Here is a 12481-nt window from a genome sequence, read left to right as displayed (position 1 = left end):
GCTTCGTGGACGAAGATTTACGGAGGGGTATGTCCACGTCTGCTGCAGGCTCGTTGGTGACTGACAAGTCCGATGCAGGACAGGCAGGCACGGTTGCAGCGGTTGCAAGCGAAAATTGGTTGGTTGGGGTTGGGTGTTGGGTTTTTCCTCCTTTGTCTTTTGTCAGTGAGGTGGGCTCTGCGGTCTTCTTCAAAGGAGGTTACTGCCCGCCGAACTGTGAGGCACCAAGATGCACGGTTGGAGGCGATATCAGCCCACTGGCGGTGGTCAATGTGGCAGGCACAGAGATTTCTTTAAGCAGTCCTTGTACCTCTTCTTTGGTGCACCTCTGTCTCGGTGGCCAGTGGAGAGATCACCATGGAACACGATCTTGGGAAGGCGATGGTCCTCCATTCTGGAGACGTGACCCACCCAGCGCAGTTGGGTCTTCAGCAGCATGGATTCGATGCTTGCGGACTCTGCCAGTTCGAGGTGTCCTCTGGAGAGCATTCAGACTGGTTGCATCACTGTCTCACATGGAGGCATTAATGCACAGGACAGGAAAAGACAGAGTTATGAACTCAGCCAGCACCAAGGGCATCAGTCTTCACTCCTTTCAGGACATCTAAAAGAGGCAGTGTCTCAAGACAGCAGCCTCTGTCCTTAAGGACTCTCACCCCCCAGGTTATGTAAAGGTTAAAACCTTGTGTTTTTGATTCGCAGTTAATTTTGTGCCTATTCCTTTAATAAAAATTATTGTTTGTAGTGTTACCATAGTTACTATGACATATGTCATAATACCTGAGCAAACCAAGAGCTTGTATCTCATTCTTCATAGAATTACGAACTGGACACAAGCTCAAGGTACATTTCTTTGAATTCTTATATCTGTTTGAAGTTGAATATCGTTATATTATTATACATTTGGCTTCGTTTATTCGTCATTATGAAAATCTCAATGCAAAGTTATGCAAAATGTTTGTCCGTTTTATCAACAATTAAAGCTTCTTAAAGCTGCAACAACAAATTTTGATTTATTGGTTTAATAAGATAGTAATTCGGAATATCGTTGCTCACCTTTCCTTGAAGAGGACACGTTTTGAAATTGGGAAACACTAGAACACGGAAAGTGTCGTCTATAGGCCATGGCCTATTTTCATCAGGAAGAAGGTACAAGAGCCTGAAGATGAACCCCCAGCAGTACAAAAACAGCTTCCTCCCCTCTGCCATCAGATTTCTGAATGGACAACAAACTACACATTTCTCTTCATTTGCATAAATTTATTTTTAAAAATGTAATTTATAGCAATTTGTACCTGTAATACTGCTGCAAAACCAATTTCCTGACGTGTTCCTGACAATACGGATTCTAAAATTCTGAGAGTAGTGAATTTGGAATAATCTGCCCTAGGAAGCAAAAGAGGATGCCTCATTGAATAGATTTAAGATAGATAGATGTTTGAAGTATGGGGAATTGAAAGTTATGGAACAGGCAAGTAAATGGAGCTGAGTCAATGGCCAGGTCAGCCATGGTCTTGTTGAATGACAAAGTAAGCTTGTCGGGCAAAGGCCAATTCATTTCTGATGCAATTCTCAGTCTTAATTATTAGCTGCTTTCATTAAAGTAATAAATACAGATTAGATGATTGAAGTTAATATACTGAAAATTAAAATGGAATTATATTTTCAAGAGGTCAGAAACACCAGAACCATGGCCCCAATATATAAAATATTTACAAAAAAGTGGTAAAAACACAATGCTGGCAATCTACAGAAAATCTAGCAGGTGAAGTGGAGTTTCCAGAAGAAAATGAAAACGAGGGATAGCCAACAGCTGTGGCAGGCCCTAAATGCTACAAAACCAAATCTGGTGCAATAGCAGATGGTAAAGCTTCCCTCCCGGATGAACTCAATGCCTTCCTTCAACATCTGATTTAATCACAAGTACAATGAAGAGCCACTCGTATGCACTCCCAGATCCCTCATGATCCTCCTCTGACATGCAGGAGAGTTCATAAAAGGAAAGACAGAGTACCTGGCTGAGGATTAAAAACCTGTGCTGACCAACTTGCCAATGTATTCAACTTCTCAATCCAGCAAGGCTTGGTACCCACCTGTTTCAAACAGGCCTCATTCGTACCAGTCCCCAGAAGAGTGTGGTAACCTGTTTAAATAACCATCCATCAGTGGCAGTCTCCAACAGAGATGAAGTGTCTTGAAAGGCAGGTGATGAAGCAGATCAGCTCTGTCTAAGCTGCGACATGGATTCAATCCAGGTTGCCTACTGTAGTAGCAGGTCAACAACGGTTACCATCTCACTGGCTCTACACAAAGCCCTGGAACACCTGGACAGGAAAAGTGCATACATCAGGATACTCTTTATCGACTACAGTTTGGTATTCAACTCTATCATCAACACCCTGAACTTTGATCAGCAAACTCCAAGAGCTGGGCCTCAACACCTCACATAATAAATGGATCCTGGATTTCCCCACCTCCAGACCACAATCAGTGAGGATTGCTAAGAACATCATTTCCACAATCTCCATCAGTATAGAGCATCCCAGGGCTACATTCTTGGCCCCCTGCTCAACCTGGTATACATCTAAGACTATGTGACTCGGAACATCATCTACAAATTTGCCAACAATACCATGGTAGTAGGTTGTATAAAGAAAGGTGATGAGTCAGCATTTAGGAGCGAGATTGAAAATTTGGCTGAATGGTGCACTAACAACAACCTCAAACTCAATGTCTCCAAAACTGATAATGACTTCAAGAAGGGAAAACCAGAGGTATTTGATCCAGTGGTCAGAGGTGGAGAGGGTGAGTAAATTTAGGTTCACTATGTTTTAGAGTCACTATCTCGGAGGATCTTTCCTGGACCCAACACACTAATGGCATTGTGCAAAAAGCACTTCAATGCCTCCACTTCCTCAGGAGTTTGCGGAGGTTTGGTATGACACCAGAAACTCTGGCTAACTGGCTGCATCACGGTCTGGTAAGGTCACCAATACCCTCCAAGTGCAAAGTCCTGCGAAAGGTAGTGGACACAGCCCAGAACATCACAGGCAAAACCCTCCCCACCATCAAGAACATCTACAGGGAGAGCTGTTGTCTGAGAGCAGCTGCAATCATCAAGGATTTAGATCATCCAGCACACGCTCTGTACCCAGGAAAGAGGTGCCAAAAGACTCACACCACCAGATTCAGGAACAGCTGCTGCCCCTCCACCATCAGACTCCTCAACACAAGGGACTCATTTAAGGTTTCTTACTTTTGTACTTCATTGATATTTTTCTCTCTGTTTTGCAGTTTGTTTACATTTCTTTATTTGTTTACGTGTGTATGTATTTTCTCGAGTACAGATTTTTTTGCACTACAAATAAGTGGTAATTCTGCCTTGCCCACAGGAAAAGGAATTTCAGGGTTGTACGTACACTGACAATAAATTTGAACTTTGAAACTCTACATACCTTGATGCTGGGCTCAGGCCCGAAACATTTGTTATACATCTTTATCTTTGCGATGGAAAATACTCTGTTTGACCTGCTGAGTTTCTCCAGCATTGTGTTTTTACTTCAATGACAGTGTCTGCAAACTTTCGTGTTTTACTACAGAAAAATAGTTATTAGTTCTTCCAAGGCCTGATACCCTTCAACAAGGACTGGAGTAATAAGAGGTTGACAAAAATCTTGGAAGTGGCCATGCTACTAGATAGGGTGGTAAAGAAGCCATATGATACACTTGCCTTAATTTTGCAGACATTGTGTAGAAAAGTATGTTGGAGTTATAAAACTATTTGATGAGGCCACACTTGGAGTATTGTATACAATTCAGGTTGTCCCATGACAAGAGGGATATGGAGGGTTTGGAAATGGTACAGAAGAGATTTACCAGTTGCTTGTTTTATAGGGTATGAGCTATGGGGAGACGGTGTCTATACCTGGGTTGTTTACTTTCAAGCAGCAGAGGCTGAGGGAGATGATAGAAATTTATTATATTATGAGATAAGACACACATTCACAATATTTTTCTTGGTTAAAAAAAAAGTCACACACCAAAGTGTTTAAGGAGAGGTGGGGATTTGGGGGGCGGGGGGCGGGTACAGATTGAAAGTTTTAAAGGAGAGATGTGGAACAAATTTCTTTTAACACTAGTTGGTGCCTGGAATGAGTTGTTGGGAGTCATGATGGAAGCAGACACAATAGCATCTATGAAGAGATTTCCACAAAGACATCTGATACATAGGGTATAGAATGTTATGTATTATGTGCAAGTAGCAGAGTTTTAGTTTACCTTAGGCATCATGCTTGTCACAGACATGTGGAATGAAGGGCCTGATCCTGGGCTGTAACATTCTGTAATAACTAATCCATTCAAAGTGAGTAACCAAATTCTCCAAAACACTCATGAGCTCATACTGATCGCTTTTTTGTCTTACCGCAAATGACTGCACTCAAAAATAGTCCTCAGAAATTTATCAGTTGAGAGACAATTGCCTTTATGTGGCTACTTCCGCTGTATCACGTGGCTGTCTGAATTTCAAAGCCAGAAAGAATGTGTTGCTTGCCTGTTCTGACTAGCCAATGGGTAATAGTGTAAATTAAACATGATTACATGCACAGTACATGACCAAAAATGGTAATGGCTTATCTCCAGACAAGCACAGAGCTGAATAATTGACTCCTGCAGATTACATTTTGTTTTGCCTTCATGGCAGGGTGGAGCTCAGCATGAGTCATTGATACAGTTTTATTTTGACCAAGAAAATGGTCAAATAAATTGTACCACACAACAGTAGCTTTCCACTTGAGTAACACTGGGGAAGTGCAAACGGAACTTGGTCCAAATGTTGAACTAATCCCACCACTGATGAATAGATTTTAATACAAAATGCCACCAATCCTCATATTTCTTTCACATTGTCTTTTATGCAAATTGACATAATTAGTAGCATTAACATATTTCAAATTGTTCACCTGCCCTCAGACAGCCATGTAGTGCAGTGTACTAATTGAGAATATGAATATCGTGTCTCTGTGTTTTTCTATTGTTGCGACATCTACAATTTTGGATGGGAGGTTAGAATTTATTGTTATAAACAAGTATAATTTAAAAATTCCCTGAAGTTGCTTGCTACAACTACACAGTATACAACTGCAATAGTATTAATTAAATTACCACAATCCGCCAAGACAGAAAAAGAGATAATAAATATTGAAGGATGGATAAATAAATATTCGGTTCCAGTCAGTGCAAGAAAAAAAAGTGAAATTTTCATAGTGATTACAAATCCTCTGGTGGTCCTGGAGTAGTTTAGGGATAAAGTCATTCAGGGAGGTTCAATGGCCTGAGGACTGTTGGAAAATACTGTTCTTGATACCGGAGGTGCTGGACCAGGCTTTTGTACCTTCTTCCTGAAGGTAGTCACAAGAGGAGACTGTTATCAGGGCGATGGGAATCCTTTATGATATTGGCTGCTCCTTTGAGGAGTGTCTCACATGCATGTCTTTAATAGACGGGAGGTTAGAGCCCATGATGGGCTGGGCTAAGTTTGCCACTTTTTGCAGCCTTCTGCATTCCTGGATATTCAAGTTTCCAAACCAGTCCAGGATGCAAACAGTACTTTGCAAAGTACACCTGTAGAAGTTCCATTGAGTATTTGTGACAAATCGTATAAAATTTCTAGAAAATAGATGGATTTGTGTGCCTTCTACATGATTGCCTCAATGTGCTAGCTCCACAAGAAGTCCTCCAATATGTGGGTATCCAAGAACTTGAAGGTACTGTCCCTCTCCACCTTTGTCCTGTCACTGAAAACAGGGAGTGGGCCCGACCTCCTCAGCATAAAGTCCACAATAAGCTCCTTAGTCTTGTTGACTTAAAGAGCAAGATAGTTGTTCTGGCATTACACAGCCAGATTCTTGATCTCCATCCTGGTTTCTGACTCATCTGCCAACAATGGTGGTGGTGTCAAAGGAAATCTATAGATTGTGTAAGAGCCAAAGTTGGCTACACAATTGAGAAAGCAGAGGGAATAAAGCAGGGGACCAAACACCTTGCCTTGAGGTATTCCTTGCTGATGGTCAGTGAGGAGAAGGTGAAGTGGTCAGTCTGCACTGATTGGGATCTGCCAGCAAGGAAGTTAAGGAGTTGAAAAGGGACAGAGAGAGTCCGGATCCCCGTGATCATCAATTTTGCAGAGATAAACATGAGCTGTAGTCAATGAGCAAATTTGATGTAGGTGTTCTTGTGCTCCAGGTGATCCATCAGCAAGTTGGCATCTACAGTTAACCCTTTGTGATGGTAGATGAATTGGTGGGTCCAGGTCCTTCCGGAGACAAGAATTGATTTGTTCTATGTCCAACCGTTCAAAGCATTTCATCGCAGTAGACACAAGTGCAACTGACTGATTATAGTCCTTGAGGCACATCACTTTGCTCATTTTGTTCTTCTGAAGCAGGTAGGAACCCACTGAAACTTTTACCTGGATCTGGCAAATGTGACCTGTGCAATCCAAAATGGACCACAATGGGTGCATTTGGGGGGGTAAAAGATTCACAAATAATGTATCAATGGAATTAACTGATTTCCTGCATACAGCATATTAAAGTTGAATGCCAACATACCATTCAGTGGCTTCATGTGGAATGATGGCACCTCACTGTTAAAGGATTATTATAACAGATCATCTTTTGTGAGGAAATTGACAAAATTAGATATTTCTAAGGGCTACAGACACAATTAAGGAAACTTGAAACTTCCTAATGCAGCCTCTTTCCTACCATTCTGAAAGGGTTTCAACCGTGCACTAACCTCAGAACCCAGACGAAGAGTCCAGACAAAGTGCTCCAACTTCCTGCATTTACTTTGAGAAGCATAACTGTTGACACTACAGCAAGATGGGCTCACTTAGTTAAAACAGCCAGGTCAGATTAGACATGGTACAGATTTAACAACTTTGTTCCTTTGAATGGAGAAAAATAGCTCAAAGGGAGATGGGCAAATTTCAGATAACTTACAGGTTTAATTTATTGTGTAACTTAAATTTATTTATTTTTTGTTTCCAATGTTTTTTTTTAAAAACAGTACGAGTACTTTTTTACCATTCTGAATTGATTAGTCAATTCATAATTTTTGCAGCAGTAAACCTGGATCTGACATTTAAAGCATTAGGACTGGGGCTTGATACAGATACTATTGTTAGCAAAGCTATTTGCTAACAATTGGTCAATTACATTTAGACAGATAAATGCACAGACCTGAACAATGACTCTCTAAACCATATGTATAATAGAGAAATGATCTCAGAAGAATCCAATGTTGACCACATTCTTAAAGGGCAAAGTAAATTTGAGGGACTGTATACTAAATATACAAGTCATAATCACATCATAATCATACCATTATTGACTTTGGTAATGGCCTAAGTAGAACAGATTATATCTCAGTCTGATCTAAGCAATGACAGACTCTACCACAACCCACTATTCAAGTACATTGTCATGTGTTGGAAATGCAGTAATAGAGGTTGTTTTACAGCAGACATTAGGTATCTCATGCACAGTACAAAAGTACAAAGTGCAGAGTTACACGAAAGGTCAGTTGGTAACACAATTTTACTATTTGGGGTTCATTCAGGAGTCTGATAATAACCAAAAGATTGGTCCTTGAATCTGGTGGTACATGATCTCACACTTGTGAATCTTCTTCCTGATGAGGTGAGGGGGTGGTGAAAAGAGTATGATCAGGGTGAGTTGAGTCTTTTAATATTGTTGGCTGCTTTTCCAAGGCAGTGGGAATTATAAACCTGCATTCCACTAAATCATCCATTATGTCCCAGGATAGGAATGGGGGTTTGGCTTTTTACACTTGACCACTCCTAACTGGGGCACTGAACACTTTCACACTTGCAAGGAGCTATCCCCGGCATTAGGTCTGTTCTACCTTCAATTGGAAGTGCCAGAATGATGCAATGCACAAAAGGTAGAAGTGACGACATCTCATTCTGTACAATGGTGGACATCAGACAGAGAGCTTTGGGCATCCTGAAGATGTGCGAATCTATCACCAGGCAGTCAGGTCTCATCAGCCTCCTTATCTGCAAGTTGGTGCAAAGAGTAGCTGGTGCTTAAAAAAAAAGAAGTGGACACCTGATCTCAGGTGACAGAATTTTAATGATAGCTTGCGTATAACATGTGTTTGAGGAGGAGAGTGTGGCTGAGCTGAGAGCTCCTGTAAAAAAAAATGCTTGGTTATAATGAAGTATCTTGTCAGGTACATAATAGCAAAAGGATGTGGAAGAGGGAGAAACTTCAGGAACCCGTATTCTGGAATGAAGCCATCGAAAAAAAACAATGGTGGCCAGTAGCTTGAGAATCACGAATGTCACATGCTACATTTGATTACTTTGCTGGGGTACCGGGGCCACACCTGAGGCGTAAGAAAACAAAATGCTTAAGACCTATGGAACCACAGGTCAGACTTTCAATAGCCTTGTAGTGGTATGCCACTTGTGGAGAGTATCGTTCCATCAGTGTTCTTTTTGGTGTTAGTATCTCCATTGTAATTATGGTGGTGAGGCAGGTGACTGCCACGGTAATAAAGAACCTTATGAAACATTTCATTGGGCTAACGACTGGGGAGGGTCTTCTGGAGACAATGGAGGCATTTCAAAGAAGTACTGGTTATCCAATGTGTGGTGGCGCCATCAATGGTACAAATATTGCCATCATTGCCCCTCAGGAAGATCCAGCATTCTACTACATTCGAAAAGGGTGGCACTCCATCATTCTTCAAGCTGCTGTTTCCTTACCTGAAAATGTCGCACTAGCTTTCACTTTCTGTGTTTCCAGCTTTACAGATGTATACGTGGGTTGGCCAGGTCACACCCATGACACTCACATTCTTCTCAACTCTCCCATTTACAGGATGGCTGAGGATGCAGGAGGTCATCTATTCCCAGTGATGTGATTCTGACACAGTGCATGGTGATGCTTTAACATGTACATGTTATCATCTAAACGTTAGATGGACCTTTGCTTTGAACGTGATGCATGATATTAGTGAGTTGACACTGCCATTGTTCCTTCTGTTCAGTCACCCACACATTCTCATTGATAAAGTCTCCAGAAATGTTGATGGTATGGAAAAGCTGATCAGAGACCATGCTTACCCCACTGAGAAAATGGCTGATGATGGGGTTCACACCACATCACATCATTGATCACCGTAAGCGCTCATTCAACTGCAATCTGAGCTCCACAAGAATGGTTGTGGAGAATGCGTTTGGCCATCTCAAAGATCATTGGAGGTGTCCTATCAAAGCAAATAGATATTAATACCACTTTTGTGCCAGAGGGTGTTGGTTACCTGCTGTGCCTTGCATAATATCTGCGAGCTTAACAAGAAGCCTTCCTGGAAGAGTAGAGGGGTGTGTGTACTGACAATAACCACACAGCAGTGCGAGTACAAGACAGCTTTAATAAACTAATATGTACACTAAGAGGTCTTGTCTCTTACAAGACGAACCTGGAAGGACTAGACTGTAGCTCTGGGCTGCTTTATAGACAAGGTCACTGGGATGACCCCTGGTGACCTAGTGGTGTAATTATATATCATGAGGCATCTGATCTCCCTCCTCAGAAAGAATCCTATGGTACAACAGTTGTGGTCCGCAGGCTATACTTGAGGCAATTACTGCAGTCCTGTGTGGAAATGAGGATAATAACTGAGTCATTTGCCTTAAAAGTCAATAAAACTTTATTGCTCATCTGGGAACATAGTGCAACTGTAAAATCTGAACTTTAAAAATAAAACCTGTTAATAACCATTGGACCATCACATGCAACATTTGTGTAAACATAGTCCAAAATTGTCAATAAAGGCAGTGCAAAAACTTTCTGGAATAAAACTTTAACATTTTGAAAACACATTTTTGGCATCTCTTCATTTCCATAAACCTTTAACTTTAGTTCAAAACACTACAGAAATTGTAAACAGAATGTCTTCAGTGATAAATGAATCATGTGAAACTTTTCATCAGGCCTTCTCATCCTCTTCCTCAAGCAGGTGAATGTAGGAGCTGGGATAATGGCCAATGAGGGGGGTGATCAGCTGAACCCTCAACACTAACCCATGACAAGAGTGCCCCACTTGAGGGTTCAGATGATGGTTGGCATGTAGACTGGAGCCGGAAGATGGTAGCAGAAGGGGGAAGGCTGTGTAGGGTGGTAAGAGGAGGAGAATGGAATGGGGGAGGGCTGACAGTGGTGCAAGGAGGGAGAGGTATGCAAAGAGGCTTGTGGCATCATGGTGCAGAAGATGGTTGGAAGGAGGGGGAGGGCTGGCGGGGAAGGGGAATGCAGGAGGGCTGCCAATGGAGGAAGGAAACTGATGGTGGAGGGCTATGGTTGGACTCGCACAATTACTTCAATAGATGAGTTAAGTCTGATTATCACTGCAGTCTGTGCCTGCATCTCCCTGTCAATTCTCAGTTGTCAAGCATGCGAATTGTCAGGCTGGCGCTCTGCTCTGACGGTGGCACATTCCTGAGCTGTGTTGCTGTGCCAGCTGTTACTCCTGCATCAGCCCCTGCAACAGATCCTCATGCCTCTCCTTTCGGGTCCATTCTTGGTTCATCAGGTCTATTTCAGATAACAACCCTTACATCTCAGTTGCTGCCTCCTGCCTCTTTGTGGACTTCTTACATTTCTGCCTCCTGGATAGTGGTGAGGACACATATATGAATTATGTACCATGCCTTGGCATTAATTGAATAGATTAATTACAAGTCTTACCAGCTCCCAGTACAGCAGGAGATGTGATCCCTGTGTTTTCGCCTGTTGTTGTCTGGTCAATTCAAATTTGCTGGTCAGGTGAGGCAGTGGCAGGGGATGAGGCAGAAGGAGGGGTTGAGGTACAGGGGAAAGGCACCAGGAGCAGCTGAGAGACCAAGCAGTGGTTGATGGATCTGTGGCAGACAAGGTACAAGGAGCATCCTGTTCCTGAACCTCATCCTCCTCCTCAGGTTGCATACTGGGTTGAAGGGATTGCACAGCAGGCCCCTTCCTTGCCTAAGAGAGTGGATGAGAAGTGTGGCTTGCTTGCTTGTACCCCAAATGTCATATGCCAAGTTAAAATAAGGACAGTCCCAATGGTCTGTACCACCCCTCCCATTATGGCCCATGACCTGATGAAGCCTCCACTTTAGTGTCTTTAACTTGTTAATGACCTGTTTTTGTCCTTCGATACTCTGAGCTTCGATGCAATGCCTTCATACAATCGCCCATCTTTAATTGTGTCTGTTAACTCACATCCAGCTCCGTCTCCAACCTTAGGTGAGGAGCTGATGTACCTCCCTCTTCCCACAATTTGCAGAAGCCATTTTAAACTTTTCTTTTCTGTGATTTTTTTCATTGATTTAAATTTATTTAAAATCACACCAAATAACATCAGATTTTATTATCAACAGTATTTAAAAAGCTCTGACAATGTGCCGGCTGTTTTTTATATTATAATGACTTCAAAAGAGAATGGAGAAGGAGTATGTGACAAATTATGTTATATTTTATATTGTACATCTATGTTTTGAAGGGGATAAATTGTGGCAGGTTTTTTTTAGTGTAGGTCACATACAAACACTTCAAACAGATCTCATTTAAAATGCCACTTACACACACATTATATACACCTGCCTTTAGAATTAGAAGGGGATTAAGTTAGGTTAAGTTAATAATAATAAGTTAAAGTTTGATCCAGTTTCAAGTTAAAAGATAATTAAAAGCAATGTTTATTTATGTGACGATTTGTCTTGGTCATTTCTATTGATGCTGGGTTTTGAGGTCCTCTGGGCTCAAAAATGTTTGTGTTACCTTAAGACTCTAGCACATCTGCAGCACCTTTCCACCCAGGGTTTAATGTGCTCACACGAAAAAAAAATCACATCATTTCTATACCACAGTGCAATTGCCTATTGTACACTTGCCCGATTGCAATGCAGACTTCAGGGATCATACTAGGAGTTGAGGCAGTCAATCTCCGGCATGAGATGACATAATCTGACACCGGCATTGAGAATTTCCTTTCAAACTAGACGCCTTTAAGGCCAATTAATTCCTGGGATCACTTGCAGGTGTGAAAGGGGCTATAGATGGAGTACTTTAAGGCCAATTAATTCCTGGGATCACTTGCAGGTGTGAAAGGGGCTATAGATGGAGTACTGAGCCATGTTCAACAATCTGCTACAGTTTCTTGTGGTTTTAGGCAGAGTGGTTGCAATGCCACACAGTGATACACCCTAAACAGATGTTTTCAATAGAGCGTGTGTAGAAATTGTTAAAGGTGATGGTCGACAGACTTCTGAGAAATGGAAGCACTGGCGTGATTTATTGGCTAATGCATATTCACGGGTGGACCAGGACCAAGTCTCTGGAGAGGTTAACCCACACAGACATAAAGCTGCCTATGATCTCCATCTCAACTCCAGTGAAGTGGACTA

General features: G+C 41.9%; 1 protein-coding gene and 1 long non-coding RNA gene across 2 annotated transcripts in view; one reads left to right on the top strand and one right to left on the bottom strand.

Moving 5' to 3' along the window:
- Positions 1–4486, bottom strand: part of LOC138753741 (uncharacterized) — a 30959-nt gene extending 26473 nt beyond the window's left edge. The window contains exons 1-2 of the long non-coding RNA XR_011351400.1: positions 4279–4486; positions 2094–2324 (exon numbers count right to left, since the gene is read on the bottom strand). This is a non-coding gene — a long non-coding RNA (uncharacterized lncRNA). The remainder of the gene's footprint in view (positions 1–2093; positions 2325–4278) is intronic.
- Positions 4487–8643: 4157 nt separating this feature from the next.
- plek2 (pleckstrin 2) overlaps positions 8644–12481 on the top strand; it is a 23257-nt gene continuing 19419 nt past the window's right edge. Inside the window, exon 1 of the mRNA XM_069915489.1 lies at positions 8644–8853. Within this exon, the coding sequence (XP_069771590.1) occupies positions 8644–8853 (210 nt within the window). The remainder of the gene's footprint in view (positions 8854–12481) is intronic.

Source organism: Narcine bancroftii, chromosome 2, assembly GCF_036971445.1.
Source record: "Narcine bancroftii isolate sNarBan1 chromosome 2, sNarBan1.hap1, whole genome shotgun sequence".
Classification (NCBI taxonomy): Eukaryota; Metazoa; Chordata; class Chondrichthyes; order Torpediniformes; family Narcinidae; genus Narcine; species Narcine bancroftii.
The sequence above is the reverse complement of the archived record's forward strand: the minus strand, read 5'-3'. Positions and strand labels throughout refer to the sequence as shown.